At 43.8% G+C, this 18,606-nt stretch overlaps 1 protein-coding gene across 1 annotated transcript in view; it reads right to left on the bottom strand.

The window, feature by feature from the left end:
- ANTXR1 (ANTXR cell adhesion molecule 1) overlaps window positions 1-18,606 on the bottom strand; it is a 261,100-nt gene that overhangs the window by 129,759 nt on the left and 112,735 nt on the right. The window contains exons 11-12 of the mRNA XM_052648002.1: window positions 5,849-5,918; window positions 4,199-4,277 (exon numbers count right to left, since the gene is read on the bottom strand). Of these exons, the coding sequence (XP_052503962.1) occupies window positions 4,199-4,277; window positions 5,849-5,918 (149 nt within the window). The remainder of the gene's footprint in view (window positions 1-4,198; window positions 4,278-5,848; window positions 5,919-18,606) is intronic.

Here is an 18,606-nt window from a genome sequence, read left to right as displayed (position 1 = left end):
AACTCCTTGGGAAAAATCTCCAATTAGGTCCATCATTTTGACTAAGCTTCAACTATAACAACAACTAACATTTACTGAACACTTACTACAGGCCAGGCCTTCTGCTAAGCTCTTTACATAATCATTTCATTTAATACTCACAATACTGCTAAGGCATGGAAACTATTATTATTCTGATTTTACAGATTAGGAAGTTGGGGTCCCTAGGGGCTAAATAACTCAGTCAAGGCCACAGGACTAGTGGACAAAAAGCTGATATGATTCCTCCTTTGCCTCAGATCCTCTCTGGCTTTATAGCCTTCCTGTCAACTGAGGGCTACTACTTGGCCAAAGCCCTCTGGACCATTCTTTTATTTTTAAATTATTTACTTAAGTATATTTAATTTACAATGTTGTGTTAGTTTCTGGTGTACAGCACAGTGATTTAGTTATATTTATATATGAGTATATAGACTATTTTTCATATTCTTTCCATTATGGTTTATTATAGGATATGGAATTTAGTTCTGTCTGCTATATAGTAGGACCTTGTTATATATCTATTAAATATATAGTATTTATCAGATATATGGCATTTTGTATCTGCTAATCCCAAACTCCTAATTTATCTCTTGCCCACCCCTTTTCTCCTTTGGGAACCATAAATTTGTTTTCTATGTGAAGTTTATTTGAATCATATTTTAGATTTTACATATAAGTGATAGTATATGGTATTTTGTTTTTCTCTACTTACTTCGCTTAGTATGACAATCTTCACCTAGTACAACAATAGGTCTATCCTTGTTGCTGCCAATAGCATTATTTCATTCTTTTTCATGGCTGATTAATATTCCATTGTACATATGTATTACATCTTATTTATTTATTCATCTGTCAATGGACATTTAGGTTGCTTCCATGTCCTGGTTATTGCAAAACGGTATTGCTATTAACATTGCAATGCATATTTCCTTTGAATTAGATATATGTCCAGGAGTGGGATTGATGGATCCTATGGCAACTCTATTTTTAGTTTTTTTATGGAACCCCCATACTGTTCTCCATAGTGGCTGCACCTTGGGGCCATTCTTGATTCCTCTCCTCTCAAGCCTTATGTCTAATGATTTGGGAAATATGGAGCTTTGCCTTCAGAAGATATCTGACTATGATCTCTTCTCTCATCACCATCGTTCCCACCTGAGTCAAGCTGCCGTCATCACTTGTGCCTGAAATATTGCCATAACCCTCCTAACCAGTCAAGGTCCTTCTTTCTATCCTTGTCTTCCTATTGGCCATTCCAGCAGCCAGAGTGAACTTTCAAATGCAAGCCAGGTTGCACTGCACCTCTGCAAAAGCCGACGTTCTCACAAGACCCTCCACTCTTCATCCCATGACCTCACTGCTTACTGCTTGCCTCACTCGCTCCTTGTGACTAATCACCAGCCCTCTTTCTTCCTCGAACATACCAGCTGCCCCTGGTGGTGGGCTCTGAGCAGTGGGGCTCACCGTTTGGCAAATTCTCCCTCACAGTTAACTTCAGAGTCTCTATTCAAAAGCCACTTCTTAATGTATCTCTATTTAAAATTTGTACTCACTCACTCACTCACTCAAGCAGTACCAAATTCCCTTACTTGGTTCTATTTTTTTCTTTATTTTACTTCTGGGGGTATGGGTTGTGCAATCTTAGTTCCTCCACCAGGGATTGAACCCAGGCCCATAGCAGTGAAAGCATGGAGTCCTAACCTCTGGATCATCATAGAATTCCCTTGGCTTTTTTTTTTTTTCCTACAGCTTATATCACTTCTTAACATAGTGTGTGATTCATTTGTTATGCCTATTGTTCACTGTCTGCTTTCTCTCCCTGCATCCCTGTGAGATAAGAGATTTTTGTCCTTTGTGCCCTCTGATGTATCTTGAGCACCCAGGGCAGTGCCTATCTGGCACATTGTGCATGATCAGTGAATATCTGTTGAATAAATGAGTGAGTGGACCTGGATCTGAAATCTTAGGGTCCTTATAACATAGACATGCAGCCTTCTCAAGTGAAAGGTGAATAATGCAGATGTTATGAGGTGATGCTGATCAAGGGTTAACTGAACAGAAAACTTAGTGACTTGCACTCAGATTAAGGAGCTGGGAAATGTAACGTAGGCTGGAGTGAGTTGGGATGATATTAGAGTGACTTGACTGGGAGTTCTTTCCCTTTCGGGTTATGTCAGTGAGGACACCCTTTCTTCTTGGCTTAGAGGCCCAGGACTTGAGTTTGTCGTTCTGCCCCTGCCACCCCACAGGCTTGGTCCCGAGATAGAAATATCTTCTCACCTCCCTGCCCTCGCGGACTCAGGACACGGCTGTTTCTCTGGTCCGCTCAGACATAATGAGAAATACAGGCCCAAACTGTTGGGTCATTCCAAAGCAGGGAGGAATCTGGAATGGCATTGTTAGATTTGGGGTATTTTAATCATTTCCTGGATTGGCAGTTTCCAACAGGGTCAGTTTCTGAAAGAATCGGGCAGGGCACGCTTGGAGACATGTCACTGCTCCCACATCCAGTTTTCAGATTTGGTCACCAGATCTGAGGTTCCACTGAGGCGTTCCTAAGACACAGACATTGCTCAGGGTGAGACGTCTGACATGTCTCTGTGATGACACTAGGCTCTCACTTTGGTCAAGCGGAACTTTTCTGCTATCTATACCCACTGCATTGGTTTACCCAGCTGTCAAGAAAGCTGACTGGCTCCTAACATATGATGGAATGTATATGTGTTGGGGGAGAGGAGGAGGAGGGACAACTGGGGAAGCTGGGTGCATCGTCCCTTGTGAGGCCTGGGCTCCTGCTCCTCCAGGAAACAATTCATGTTTATCTTGTCCAGCTCCAGGGCCTGCCTGCTCTCCCTCATCCACCTGGATAGTGTTAAGGACACAAACCCCAATCACTGAGGGGTTCTAATGACATGCCCTCCAAAGGCCAGCTGGGAAGTGACTAAGGTACCTGTCTAAGCTGGCCAGCACGTCAAAAAATGCTAGTCTCTAGAGTGATCTTCCCAGGTGGCGCAGTGGTAAAGAATTCTCCAAATCTGCCTGCCAATGCAGGAGACATAAGAGGCACAGGTTCAGTCCCTGGCTTGGGAAGATCCCCTGGAGGAGGGCATGGCAACCCATTGCAGTATTCTTTTGCTGGAGAATCCCCAAGGATAGAGGAGCCTGGTGGGCCACAGTCCATAGGGTCGCAAAGAGTCAGACACAACTGAAGCGACTTAGCATGCAGAGCAATCTCATGGGAAAAGTGCATTTGGTAGAATAGCAACTGAATATTCAACAAAGATCCTTCTGGAAATGTTCATATTAGGAGCTGAGGTCTATATATGAGCTAACAAAGCCCTGACTGCCCGCTGATGGGCTGAGCTTCAAGACACTGACAGTAGGAGCAACCTCATAAACCCAGGAGTTCCCAGCCAAAGTTGCACAAGAGAACTCCCAATGGGGCCCTGAACCCACCAAAGCTGGGGCCCGCTGCACAGACTTTGTCCCAATTGGTCAGGGAATCCATATTTTTAAAAAGCTTTCCAGGTGATCTCATGCGTAGCCAGAGATGAATACTACCTTCCATGAAGGACCCAGAGATGGGGCATTGGAGGAGCTGGCAGAGGAAGCAGTCTGCCCTCTGCCTCACTACCCTATGAGCCAAGGTCCCTTCCCCTTCTCTCCCACTTCGTGAATTTTCCATTTTCCCCTTGATTATTTTCACAATCGTATTAACAAGTGGTGACTTCTCCAATTCTAAATAAAAGCCTCTCTTTTTACTCCACCTCTTCCTTCAGCTACTGCACCAGCCACCTCCCCCCTGCTTCCTTTTAGAGGGAAAACTCCCTAAGATGGGTTTTCTGTATATACTGTGCCATTTCCTTCTGTGCATTTTCTCTTAAACCCAGTCCATCCAGGCATCCCCACTCCATACTGCACAGGCCCTGGCCCCATCGTACCATCTGGTCATGCCAGCGTGTCCAGGTCTCACTTTTAGTACCAGAAATGGGGAACCTGGGAGGCACAGGCATTCCTGATACACTCCTGACATGTGTACAGCCCTTGAGGTGGCCAAAGGCTGGCCTCGCAGTGCCAGAGTCAAAGCTCAGTTAACAGAACGCAGAACTGGAAGAAACTTGCCAGGGAGATGAGGATGGCAATGACGTTCTCGGTCAAGGGAAAGGCAGGGACTTACGCAGTGTGTGGTGGTGATGATGACAGAACTGGAGATGAAGGAGAGGCCGTCGTTCATGCTGACCTGAAGTGCGGCTTTCCTGCAATGACACGGGGGCCAGGGAGACTCAGCACGGCGTGCAGACACACAGGGCCCCTGGGGGCTCCGTTCTAAACCACCCTCTGAACTGGCTCCTTTGAAAAATGCAGAGGATACTCTCCAGGGGCCCATCCATCTCTAACAACCTAGAGAGATGTCAGGATATACCCGGCTGGTGCAGCAAGGCAGTGTATCCAGCCTTTCTTACATCATGGCAAATAGAATTGAATGGGCAGAGGCTGCTCCCGTTTAATTTACTTGCCACATTGTAGTAGGTAGGAAGAGGTAGTCTTAACAAATGGTCCAAATCAGCAAGGGATGAACTGGTTAAGCTAGAAACTCTACAATTGTTATCTGGACTCTCAGTGATGAGATTCTGATGGTGATGGTTTTGTTACCACCCAGCCAACGCAGAAAGGAACAGCAGTACATGAGCTAACCTGCCTTCTATTTCCTCCCATCTAGAAGATGCTCGTTGAGACACAAGCTTGCCTTCTGCAGCATGGACACAGGGCTAGTTTGTGGAATCAGTGGCATCATGAGCTGATGTCAGGCAACTAGATTTGGAGGCTTTGTAATTTGAACAAATGATTGAAAGCAGAATTCAGATGAACAAGTGTAGCATTTTTCCTTAAAGCCACCATTCTGTCTTCAGTCTGTTAGAGATGTGTTTACAGAGAGGTTAGTTTGTGTTCCCTCACCAACACTGCTTGTCTGTTTCCCTGCATATTTCTTTTCTTGCTCAGGATGCTAATTCTCTTCCTTCTCTTGAATATTTTGATCTCATCTCATTAGCACTAATCACAACTGCATCACTGTGAGATTTTCTCCGTAAATTAGTTCAGAGAGGCTTGGGCAGTGTGGATGAAGACATGATGCTCTGGAGAGGCGCGGAGGAACACTGAACATGGCCTCAGAGGGTCTGACCGTGGGGTCCTGAATCAGCTGTGGATCACAGCCTTGCTGAGCTTCTTTTCCGAGTTTCCCTATCTCTAAGAAAGGAGATAATCATATAGAAGGGCAATTATGACAGGATGAGGTTATGACAGCACTTTGGGCAGCCTGAGAGCTTTCTAGAAATGTAGTTGTGATGAAGCCAGACAGACCTTGTTTTGAACTCATACTCTTCCACTCACTCTGTGACCTCGACAAGCTACTTAAATTCTCTCTGCCACAGACTGCACATCTGTAAAATTGCGATGGTTCATTGGGCTTCCCTGATGGCTCAGAGGGTAAGGAATCTACTTGCAATGCAGGAGACCCTGGTTTGATCCGTTTGGGGAAGGTCCCCTGGAGAAGGGAATGGCAACCCACTCCAGTACTCTTGCCTGGAGAATCCCATGGACAGAGGAGCCTGGCAGGCTATAGTGGATCTTGGGAGAATAGAGGTCCCCTCTGCGAAACACTGATGCTAGTGCCTGGCTCACTGCACTCGTAGCACCATCATCATTATTTGGAGGAGTCTAGAGAAAGGTTCCATAATGACAGTGAAGAGAAACTCTTCTCCTTTTGTCCGCCCGCACCTCCTCTCACTTCCCTGGCTGTGGGGTTTAGTTGCTGGTGGAAACTTACATGCCAACTTCCTTTAAGATAGGTGCTGGACACAGCAAATAAGTATCTTCCACAGTGAAGGGCTTCTCATCTGTAAAAAGGAAGTCATTGGATTAAGAGGAGTGAGGCAAGTTAATAATTTCATATTCAGTGCCTCCTGCAGACCATCAACCAAGTCCTAGGAGACACTAGAAAAGCCGTGATGTTTTGAAATATAAACTTGTCTTGAGTTGTAAAATCCATTAGAGCAAATGCAAGCTCTTCTGCCTGAATGGTTTCTAACCTGTATATCCAATTGAGTCTCAGTGAGCACACAGAGAGTGAGCTTTTACCACAGACCAGGCATAACTGAGGGGAAATGAGAAGGTATTAGACTGATCCTTGGGAGCTTGACGTCTAGGTCTAGTTTGAGAGAAGAGTCATATTCATAGGAAAAGTTTGTTGATTCAACATTGTTTATTGATACAATAGCCAAGACAGGGAATCCACCTAAGTGTCTATCTACAGATGAATGGATAAAGAAATTAGGGCATATGTGTGTAGAATGGAGTGTTATTCAGCCATAAGAAACCTCTCCATTTGTGACAACATGGATAGACTTTGAGGGCATTATGCTAAGTAAAATGTCACACAATGAGAGACAAACACTGTATAATCTCGCTCATATGTGGAATAAAAAGGAGAGGAAAAAAACCCAGAAACACAACTCACAGATTCAGAGAACAGACTGGTTGTTACCAGGAGCAGGGGTAGGTGGGGTGGGTGAAATGAGAACAGTGGTCAGAAGGTACAAATTTCCAGGTATAAAACAAATAAGTAATAAGGATGCGATGTACAGCATGATTTGAAAGTTTACAAGAGTAAATCTTAAAAGTTCTTATCCTAAGGAAAAAATCATAACTATGTGTGGTGATGGATGTTAACTAGATTTACTGTGGTGATCACTTCACAATATATTAAAATATTGAACCATTATGTTGTACACCTGACTAATAAATATCAATTATATCTCAATTGAAAAAAATTGCTGACAGATACAAGAAGTAGCTAAGCCAAAATATTGTTTGGCTTCAGAAGACAGAGAGCATCTCCTTCTAGGTGGGTGACATGATGAGGTCACAGGGAACATAACAGCAGCTGAGTTTCGGGGGAGAGATGGGAAGATGCATTCCTGGTGGGAGATGCTCCAGGGTAGGACACAAGGAGGATTTGAAAGGATCAGTATAGGAAAATGTTTGGTCCAAGTTCTTTGAGTTAGACTGAGGGATTTGAACCTTAGCCTATGTGGCTATGAAAAGAACTTTGGAGGTTTTTGGAGAAAAACTTGAAGTGATGATTTTGGAAGTTTTAGCAAATGTAGTTATGAAAGATGGATTCAAGCGGGGGTGGGGCGGGGGGGGCGGGAATCTGGAGCTGGTGGATTTCTTTTTCTTATCCTAATGGATGTCCAGGGAAAAACTTAAGCAGCTTTAATCTGGAACTCCTTAAAAACTTTATCGTATCTCAGATTCTGGGGCCAGAAGCAGGGCTGAGAAGTTACTATACTCAGTATATGGTAGTCATTTTTTCATGACTCAACATTTATTGGGTGCATTCTTTGTTCAAAAGATTGTAGTAGGAACTGATGATATGAAGATGAATAAATATGCCCCTTTAATCAAGTTGTGAATACAAATGCCTAGAAGACAGAAAGGAATCCATGTGTAATGGAAGGATGCTATGCTGCTGTTGCATTTGATAGGAAATTGATGTCTCTAATGACACTTAAGTGCAATTGACACTAAACACTGGCCTGAGTGGAGATTAGGAAGCTTCATGCCCTCCACGATAGGATTTAAGGACCAGACCCACATGAGATAGGAGCTGGAGAACACAACTGAGTTCTAAGCAGTGTCTCCATGGAAGGAGGAAAAAGGGATGCCCAATTACAGTTTCCCTTGATGTCTAGGGAGATTATTCCAAGTCACTCATTCAACAAATATTTATTCAAGACCTACTATTAACTAGAAACACAGGCTTTTAGAAGAGAAACATGGTGTCAGCTTTCATGGATTTTTAGAAGTTGCACGGGAGATAGTTATTAAACACATTCAATTTTTTGAAGCAGTAAAAATATTACATTTATTTAATCTTAGTCTTCAGTACAAGATATTTTAATTGAAGGAGAGCAGATTTATAATACTATATTAGTTTCCAGTGTATAACATGATGATTCAATATTTTTATAGATTATACTCCATTTAAAGTTATTACAAAATAATGGCTAAATTTTCTTGTGCTGTACAACATATCCTTGTTGCTTACTTAAACATTTATTTATTAAAAATATGTTCTCTTGAATGTCTACATGTGCCAACCATTATGCTAGGTCTAGAACGTGTTATAGACAAAGCCTCTCACTTTATTTTTTTTTAATGGCCAGTGTTTTAGTTATCTATTGGAATTAGGGATGTGGCCAAGATCTATGCCCTGGGGACATCAGATATTGAACTTGCTAATAATAAGTGGCATTTATTTCCTGTTATTCCTTGGGTCTGTAGCCTAAGGAGAAGGGATAATTAGCAGAACAAAATGCAGGCACTGTTACACCTTCCAGACAGAGGTCACCTACTAAATCAAAACTTCAGTTAGAGTTCTAATGAGTAACCCTGTTTGAGGGAGGGCTTCACATAGGAAATAAAATGAACATTGGGTTTTGCTGAGTGAACAGGAGTTCTGGAGGAGGAGAAATCATGAGGAAAGTACAACAAAGCACAAAAAATACTGTTATTACACATATTACTATTTAATTAAATTGTATTCAGTACAAAGAAGGAGAATCAGGGGGCAGACTTTCATCTGGAAGGTCAGGAAATATTTCCTTGAGGAAAGGCTCTGTGAGCTGAGACCTGAGGCCAGGTGGAGAGGAAATGGGTTGGCAAAGAGGTAGACCTGCACAGATTCTGGGGCAAGAAGAAGCCCAGGTCTTCAGGAGCTGGGAGAAAGCTGACAAGGCTGTTGGATTTCAGTGAGACAGCAGATAAAATATGAGGCTAGAAAAGGCAGCAGGGCCAGCTGATCAAGCCCTTGTAGATCATGGTGGGTTTGGGGGACTTTTCCTAAGTGTAACAGGAAAATACTGGAGTTTCCCCTTATATTTAGAATGAATGCTGGCAGTTTGGGCTTCCCGGGTGGCTCACTGGTAAAGAATCTGCCTGCCAATGCAGGAGACGCAGGAAATGCAAGTTCAATCCCTGGGTTGGGAAGATACCCTGGAGTAGGAAAAAGATTTCCACTCCAATATTCTTGCCTGGAAAATGCCATGGACAGAAAAGCCTGGCGGGCTATAGTCCATTGGGGTCACAAACAGTCAGATGGGACTGAGCACACAGCCAGCAGACACTGGTAGATTATGGAATATGTCAGAATAGTGAGTGTGTTGAGAACAATTTAAAGCTTATGAGGACAGAGCCAGATCACACAGGGCTTGAACTGGGCATTATCTTCAAGATGCTTTTCTGTCCATGATGGTGACGGTGACAGTGAGACTTGGGGCATGCTGTGTGCTCTAAGTGCATCACACACATCACATAACCCAGTTTTACCTTCCAGCAGTGCTGTCAGGGAAGGCTGTTATTCCCTTCACTTTATTTTTAAAATTATTTTTGGCTGAAGGGGGTTCTGGTTGCTGTGTGCAGGCTTTCTCTATTTGCTTGCTTTCTCTATTTGTGAGTGGGTTCTACTCCCTAGTTGCGATGCTCCAGCTTCTTATGCCAGCATCTCTTGTTGCAGAGCCCGGGCTCTAGAGCCCGCAGGCTTCACTAGCTTTGGCTCATGGGCTTAGCTGCCCATGCCAGGTGGGATCTTAGTTCCTGGATCAAGGATTGAACCTGTGTCCCCTGCACTGGCAGGAGGATTCTTAACCATTGGGCCACCGAGGAAGTCCCTATTCCCTTCCTGTAAAGCTGAGGAACAGACAAAGATGGAGACACTTGCCAAGTGTTACACAGGACAGCTCACATCAGCACATGGGCAGTCTGGCCGCCACCTCTGGATAAAAGCCAGGCTTGATCTCCTCTCACTATGACCTTGGGAACCAAGGCAAGGCAGGACTCACTGGGCTCATTTTCCAGATGCAAAATGGAGGCTCAGAGAGGCTGCAGTAAGCTATGATCTCACAGCAAGTCAGAGGCAAAGCCAGGACTGGGACTGGATTTCCCAGTGTCCACACCAAGGGCCTCTCCGTTCCAGGAAAAGCTCATATTAGAGCAGAAACAAAGCCCGGGACAGGCGTGGCCAATGACAACCTATATTTACTTGCTCTGGGTGCTGCACATGCTCTAGTAATACTTGGGAGTGTGGGGTCCCGCCCACGGAGCCACCAGCCCGCCACAGCGCGGCCACAGGAGGCCTTGTGACTCCCGGCTGCATTCTGCGGGGGGAGCGGAAGGGGGCGCAGCACCACCACACGCCCGGGGCGCAGGCTCCCTCCCCGGCTCTCTCCCAGCAGCTCCTCTCCTCCCTCCCAACAGGAAAGCCAGGAGAGTTGGAGGTTGTCTCGGTTAGCCTTGGTCAGCCTTGGTCGAGCAGACTCATTTTTCGCTTTCCCCCTCCTTTCATTTTCTTTTCCTGCCTGGGAGACCAGCTATTTCAGGAGCAGAGCAGAGGAGACCCTCGCCGCTGAGAAGCCCGAGGAGACGTGGCTGAAGGCCGCGGCACCGCCTCCCTCCAGTTCATCGGAGTCCCAGGCTGTGGGCCTGCTCTGGGGAGCTGGCATTTTCGGCTCAGAGAGAGATTGTTTGGTTTGGAGACTGGTTTCACTTTACCACAAAAATGAGTGATTTTTTCTTTTTTTTTTTTTCTTTCTCTCTAAACAAAGGAGGGCCATTTGGTTTCCATAACTCTGATCATCTGACTCCTTCCTGGAACGTCCACTTGGGAAGCAGGGCCCAAAGCCTTCCTCCTCAGGCTGGGCTACATTTGGCTCAGGTGCCACGCCAACCTCAGGGCCACCTCTGCCAAGGCCACTGGTGTGGTGATGTTTACCCGGCAACATCCACTTTGGAGGACGGTGGAGGGCCCTGGTCCTCTGTCCACTGGCAGCCATTCACTGCTTGTTAGTACCAGGTGGGCGGGGGAAATGGAGCAAGGAGCTGGGAGGAAATTAGTGAGGGGAGGGGGTTGAAACCAGGCCTTAAGGGAATTTTTAGATGATCTAGAAATATAAATGTCCTTGCTTTTTACCTAAGATAGTTCTGAATTCAGTGCATACTGATGATATCGGTGAATTCAAAGCATCTGTCTTACAACAGCCTGGTAATCAAACTGAAACTTGACTTAAATCAGGATTTGGGGATCAACGAGTGTCCTTACACCAAACCATCAGACACCCAGGCTTGGGATCTGAGCAGCTCTGGAGACGAGTACAGGGGTCACAGTGCCGGGTAGACTCCAGAGTCAAACAGATGCAGATTCAAATCCCAGGTCCTCTGACTACTCTGTGACTGAGGACAAGTTCCTTATCTGTGAACAGTAATGATGACATCATTGCACTAGGTTGTGTGGGGAGTATAAGAGTGCACAGAAGTACATTACTTAGCACTCAAGAAACATTTAGTAAATGTTTAGTTCAGTTCAGTTCAGTCGCTCAGTCGTGTCAGACTCTTTGTGAACCCATGAACCGCAGCATGCCAGGCCTCCCTGTCCATCACCAACTCCCAGAATCCACCCAAACCCATGTCCATCGAGTTAGTGATGCCATCCAACCATCTCATCCTCTGTCATCCCCTTTTCCTCCTGCCTTCAATCTTTCCCAGCATCAGGGTCTTTTCCAATGAGTCAGCTCTTTGCATCAGGTGGCCAAAGTACTGGAGTTTCAGCTTCAGCATCAGTCCTTCCAATCAACACCCAGGACTGATCTTTAGGATGGACTGGTTGGATCTCCTTGCAGTCCAAGGGACTTTCAAGAGTCTTCTCCAACACCACAGTTCAAAAGCATCAATTCTTTGGCGCTCAGCTTTCATTATAGTCCAACTCTCACATCCATACCTGACCACTGGAAAAACCATAGCCTTGACTAGACGGACCTTTGTTGGCAAAGTAATGTCTCTGCTCTTTAATATGCTGTCTAGGTTGGTCATAACGTGCCTTCCAAGGAGTAAGTGTCTTTTAATTTCATGGCTGCAATCACCATCTGCAGTGATTTTGGAGCCCAGAAAAATAAAGTCAGCCACTGTGTCTACTGTTTCCCCATCTATTAGCCATGCAGTGATGGGACCAGATGCCATGACCTTAGTTTTCTGAATGTTGAGCTTTAAGCCAACTTTTTTACTCTCCTCTTTCACTTTCATTAAAAGCCTCTTTAGTTCTTCTTCACTTTCTCCCAGGGTGGTGTCATCTGCATATCTGAGGTTATTGATATTTCTCTCGGTAATCTTGATTGCAGCTTGTGCTTCCTACAGCCCAGCGTTTCTCATGATGTACTCTGCATATAAGTTAAATAAGCAGGGTGACAATATACAGCCTTGACATATCCCTTTTCCTATTTGGAACCTGTCTGTTGTTCCATGTCCAGTTCTAACTGTTGCTTTCTGACCTGCATACAGGTTTCTCAAGAGGCAGGTCAAGTAGTCTGGCATTCCCATCTCTTTCAGAATTTTCCAATTTATTGTGATCCACACAGTCAAAGGCTTTGGCATAGTCAATAAAGCAGAAATAGATGTTTTTTGGAACTCTCTTGCTTTCTTGATGATCCAGTGGATGTTGGCAATTTGATCTCTGGTTCCTCTGCCTTTTCTAAAACCAGCTTGAACATGTGGAATTTCATGGTTCATGTATTGCTGAAGCCTGGCTTGGAGAATTTTAAGCATCACTTTACTAGCGTGTGAGATGAGTGCAATTGTGCAACAGTTTGAGCATTCTTTGGCATTGCCTTTCTTTGGGATTGGTATGAAAACTGACCTTTTCCGGTCCTGTGGCCACTGCTGAGTTTTCCAAATTTGCTAGCATATTGAGTGCAGCACTTTCACAGCATCATCTTTCAGGGTTTGAAATAGCTCCACTGGAATTCCATCACCTCCACTAGCTTTGTTCGTACTGATGCTTTCTAAGGCCCACTTGACTTCACATTCCAGGATGTCTGGCTTTAGGTGAGTGATCCCACCATCATAATTATCTTTGTCTTGAAGATCTTTTTTGTAGAGTTCTTCAGTGTATTCTTGCCACCTCTTCTTAATATCTTCTGCTTCTGTTAGGTGCATACCATTTCTGTCCTTTATCGAGCCCATCTTTGCATGAAATGTTCCCTTGGTATCTCTAATTTTCTTGAAGCGATCTCTAATCTTTCCCATTCTATTGTTTTCCTCTATTTCTTTACATTGATTGCTGAGGAAGGCTTTCTTATCTCTCCTTGCTATTCTTTGGAACTCTGCATTGAAATGCATATATCTTTCCTTTTCTCCTTTGCTTTTTGCTTCCCTTCTTTTCACAGCTATTTGTAAGGCCCTCTCAGACAGCCATTTTGTTTTTTTGCATTTCTTTTTCTTTGGGATGGTCTTGATTCCTGTCTCCTGTACAATGTCACGAACCTCCGTCCATAGTAAACATTACTTCACATTATTACACGGGTATCCAAGCCTTTAAAATGGACTGTAAACTAAATGTGTGGTTTAAAATCAGAGGAATTAAAAATTTCAAAATGCCTAATTTCTTGATTACACTGTTCTATCAAACATCTTTTTAGGCATTAGTGATAAGAATAGAGTAGGATAATTAAATAGTTTAGAAATCCCCATAGGGGATTAAAGATAGAAAGGGAATTTTAAGGGAGTTTGGGAGACTGCTGAGAGCATATGAACACTCAAGAAAAGAATGCAGTCACCTAGCAACAATCTACTCTGTCTTGAAGGAAGACCAGGCACATTCAAGTGGCAGGCACAGTCAAGCCACAAATCCTGGGAGTTATAACATAAGACAATAGACATGAATCTTGTTACCTGAAGTCAGGGAGTTAATGCTCCTTGGAAGACTGGCATTTCTGCATGTAGCCAAGACAAGAATTTAGGTGAAAGGGTAAATGAAAGGCATGTTATATCAAAACCTAAGACTAATCAACACGTGTTAGTGTATGTCATCACCCTTTTGCTAATATGTGTTTAGTCGCTCAGTCGTGTCCGACGCTGCGACCCCATGGATTGAAGCCTGCCAGGCTCCTCTGTCTGTCCATGGGGATTCTCTGGGCAAGAATACTGGAGTGGGTTGCCATGCCCTCCTCCAGGGGATCTTGGCAACCCAGGGATCGAATCCAGATCTCCCACATTGCAGGCAGGTCTATTAACTGAGCCACAAGGGAAGCCCTTTGCTAATATATATATGATTTAAATAGCACCATGACAGTACCGGTTAAACCGTACAGAGACAAAAAATGACGTAAGCCTGATGTCTACTCCAAAATGAGGAAGAAGGTGGTCTTCTCCCCTCCCTACTTTTTGATTATAAAAATATAGCCCTCTTTGTTCTCAGGGCTGCACTCCTTTGCCTGCCTGCTTGTATTTCTAACAACCATCTTATGCCAATAAACTCACTCTTAGCCTATTGTTCTACCTCATGCTGAATTCTTTCTGTGGCAAAAGAACCTGGGCTTCATTAAGTCTGGATGCCAGGTAAACAGTTTCAATTAAAACACAATGGATTCTAGTCCCTTCCCAAGTCAGGAACTGTGGGTTCAAGTTCCAATCTGAGTTTTGGTTGGGTCTGAGTCCCATCTGAAAAAGAATGGGATTTTAATAGAAATTCCTGGGAAAATGAAAAGTTTTAGTGAATGTGTTTTGTGTGTACATATGTGCACACACACAGGCATATATATTTACCTATGCATTCACACACATATTTATACCTATACATACACATATATGTATATCTATTCTGTACTGATTTTGTGTAACACTATGGACAGCATATTAAAAAGCAGAGACATTACTTTGTCGACAAAGGTCCATCTAGTCAAAGCTATGATTTTTCCAGTAGTCATGTATCGATGGGAGAGTTGTGCCATAAAGAAAGCTGAGTGCCAAAGAATCAATGCTTCTGAACTGTGGTAATGAAGACTTGAGAGTCCCTTTGGACTGCAAGGAGATCAAACCAGTCCATCCTAAAGGAAATCAGTCCTGAATATTCATTGGAAGGACTGATGTTGAAGCTGAAACTCCAATACTTTGGCCACCTGATGCGAAGAGCTGACTCATTTGAAAAGACCCTGATGCTGGGAAAGATTGAAGGCAGGAGGAGAAGGGGATGACAGAGGATGAGATGGTTGGATGGCATCACTGACTTGATGGACATGAATTTGAGCAAGCTCCAGGAGTTGGTGATGGACAGGGAGGCTTGGCATGCTGCAGTTCATGGGGTCGCAAAGAGTCGGACATGACTGAGTGACTGAACTGAACTGATATACCTATGGTCTCATTTGATATTATTATTAATTTACAATTTGGGAAAATGAGTCTCAAAGAAGTTGGTTAATTGAGTTAGTGTTGTAACATGAATAAAAGACCTGGAAACAAACCGAGGTTTTCTTGAAATGACTTGCCCATAGTCAACTCAGCTAGTTTTTTTACAGATATAATTTAAACTAGTTAGTCATTTTATATTGTCATACTCTCACAGCTAGTTTTATGATGTGGCCTGAAGTATATCCAGTGCTGAGTCTGACAGCTGTGGAAGCAAAAGTCAAGATTCTTCATGGGTGAGGTTGAATAATGTTAGGAGGCTTGTTTTCCATGAGAGGCAACCAGGGTTGAGAAAGAAGCTCTGTGATAAGGTTCCAGTGTCTTCTGGGAGACCCTGACTTACTATAATTAACCCATATCTCAAAACCATACATTCAAATGTGTTCATGGTTTTGATCTAAGATCAATGTAATTCTTTTCAAACTGGTTAAGAAGTTTCCAGAATTCTTAGCTGCAGTTGGTGACTGTCTAATGGAGCTGGGATAAAACCAAGATTAAAATTTATTAGCTAATTCAAACACCAATCACAGTGAATCCTTTTACAGGGCTGATTAAATAACTGAAATATTTTCCAAGTCTTGGCAATCCTTTCTTGATATAAATATTTATTTCTGGCCAAAAGGACAAGAAAAATAATTCTTAGTCTTATCTAGGGGAGCTTGCTGAAACCCTCCAAAAGCTGATGTAAGCTCCAAAGTAGAGTTTACATTCCTATTGTGACAAAATAGTGGAGGTTAGGGACTGAATGAGCTCACCCTGCTCTTTCTCCCGATCTTCCCTGGGTCTAGGGAGCATTTTTGTGGCATCTCTGCGCCAAGTATAACTGTTCAGCACCAAATTATCAGCTGGTTGGGGAATGTGTCCCTGAATGAAGGGAGAAAAGACAGGCTAGACTAAATGTTTCTACCTTTTCACTGACTTGAAAAGTAACCAGCTTTTAAAAAATTAGACTTTTAAAATGCTGTGCAAAAACTGGAAATAATACTCTGCAGGACTCCAAGTTGATGAAATTCAAGGCATCTGGCTTGAGCTTTCTGAGGTCCCAGCCAGAAAAGAGGTGGTTGATTGCTCTACTGGGACTCATGCAATGAAAATTCATAAATGTGAGGGTCTTACTGCAAAGCTAAATGGGATCCATTGCTTCGAGTAGAAAGAAGCTATTTATTAGGCATGTGAACTCCATCTCAGATCCTGAACTGGAAGATTTTTCATAGACAGGTTTGGTAACAAACCTATGCATTCTTCTGATAGAAGTCATTAAACTCTATAGAAGGGGACCCGGCAGAGATTTTGAAAGTGGAGAGGAATGCTTCTACTTGGAAAGGCTAAACAATGGTTTTCTGTGGTCAGAGCAATGAGAAGAGTCAACACAGAATGGGAAGAGCCAGTAGTGAAGCACAGGAGGGTGGGGCCAAGTTGGGAATGATCCTCAGAACATACACATCTGCTGTAATGTTCTCTCATGTCTTTAATATGGCAGAACCAGGCTGGCGATTATTTTCTTTTTTCCTCAGACATGACCCATATCTATCCACCCATCCCTTGGCCTGGAGTTGTAAGATTTCTCTGGAAGCCCTCACTGCTTAGTTACTATGAGATCAGCTGTTGAGCTTGGCCAACAGGTTCCAGGTAAGTTTCCTGGGTCTATACATGACTATTTCCCTAGTACCTCTGTGTTAAGGTGTCCAAAATATACCTTTTGGTTTTCTTCTTTGTTCTCTGGGCAGGTTAGAGTAGGAACCATGAGCACATGAATAGCCTGGTCCCTGGCTGGAGCCCCAAAACAGCTTGCTACCTACAGACTGTATAACCCTATCCATAACCCAGAGTTCTCACCTGTAAGATGCAATAATACTCATTTCATACTCACTCATTTAATGAGATGATATGATTAAATACTGAACACTTAATAAGCACTTGACATATGTCAACTGTGACTACTAAAGTGGGGTACTTCTGGGCTCATACCCTGATGTACCTGTACAACACAAGATGTGAGTGTATATACAAACTGGCTAGGTCCTACGGAACTTGTTTCCTAGGCTGTGTCAGGCTATATAGTGTAGGTATGACAAGAAGGTATTCATCTATTCTAATAGCACATGTGGACATGTATGCAATGCAGCAGTCCTTGAATGGGGGTGGTTTTGGCCCTCAGGGGATGAAAGGCAATGTTTGAGGCAATTTTGATTGTCAGACCAGAAGGGGAGTGCTACTGGCATCTAGTGAGTAGAGACCATGTACAATGCTAAGTAGCCTGCAATACAAGGCATTCCTCTCCCTCTTATTAAAAAATTATCTGGCCCAAAATGTCAGTAGTACCAAGGTTAGAAATCTTGGTATAATATCTACCATGGTTTTGGTGGCTCAGATGGTAAAGAATCCACCTGCAATGCAAGAAACCTCTGTTTGATCCCTGGGTTGGGAAGATCCCCTGAAGAAGCAAACAGCTACCTCCTCCAGTATTCTTGCCTGGAGAGAATTCCATGGACAACAGAGCTTGGTGGGCTATAGTCCATGGGGTTGCAAAGAGTCTGACACAACTGAGTGACTAACACTTTCACACATGGTTTTGGCCCATTGTAGAGGGTTCTGTAGATATTACTAGGTGGTTCACAGTTCCCCCTGGGGTACTGACAGAATGTCCAGAAAAGTTCAGAGGTGTTAAATGATTATGCATAGAGGAGGGTGAGGGAGTAACAGCTTGAGAGCCATTGGAAGGCATCTGGTTAGAGTAAAGAAGAGAGTGTTTTTTGGTAAATTCTTCCATGCAGGCTTTGATGGGTCCAGGTTTGCCTAGTGGTAGGTGGCACCTGAGCCACTCTGCTGGATGGGGCTTTACAAGTGAAATGGGGGTGCTCCAGAAGTGGGGATTAGATTGCTGCTGAGGCTCTGAGCTGATGTGGGTGGGAAGGCTGCAATCAAAACACCTTACCTACAAACACCAGTGTAGGACAGAGAGCTGAGTGCAGTCTTGGGAAAAAATGAAGTGGGTTATCTTGAACATTGTTTACAGGAGGATCAAGATGACATCATGGCGCCAGGAGGAGAGGCAGTAAAGGGTGAGGGACCATGAATGCATTCCCAGAGAAGCCCAGGGATAGTAGCCAGCAGCCTGCTGGTCACTGGGTTGTCTTTTGGGGGCTTGATCTCTGTGCCTCAGAACTCTCCAGCTTTTAGAACTGGTCCTTAGCACAGCTAGTCTGACTTCTCAGGATGTAAATTATTTTTGGCTCATATTTACTGTTATTTTTAGTGATTGTAAAAGTAAGACATGGTGAGTGTGGGAAGTCT

The sequence above is a fragment of the Budorcas taxicolor genome, chromosome 11 (genome assembly GCF_023091745.1).
Source record: "Budorcas taxicolor isolate Tak-1 chromosome 11, Takin1.1, whole genome shotgun sequence".
Taxonomy (NCBI): Eukaryota; Metazoa; Chordata; class Mammalia; order Artiodactyla; family Bovidae; genus Budorcas; species Budorcas taxicolor.
The sequence above is the reverse complement of the archived record's forward strand: the minus strand, read 5'-3'. Positions and strand labels throughout refer to the sequence as shown.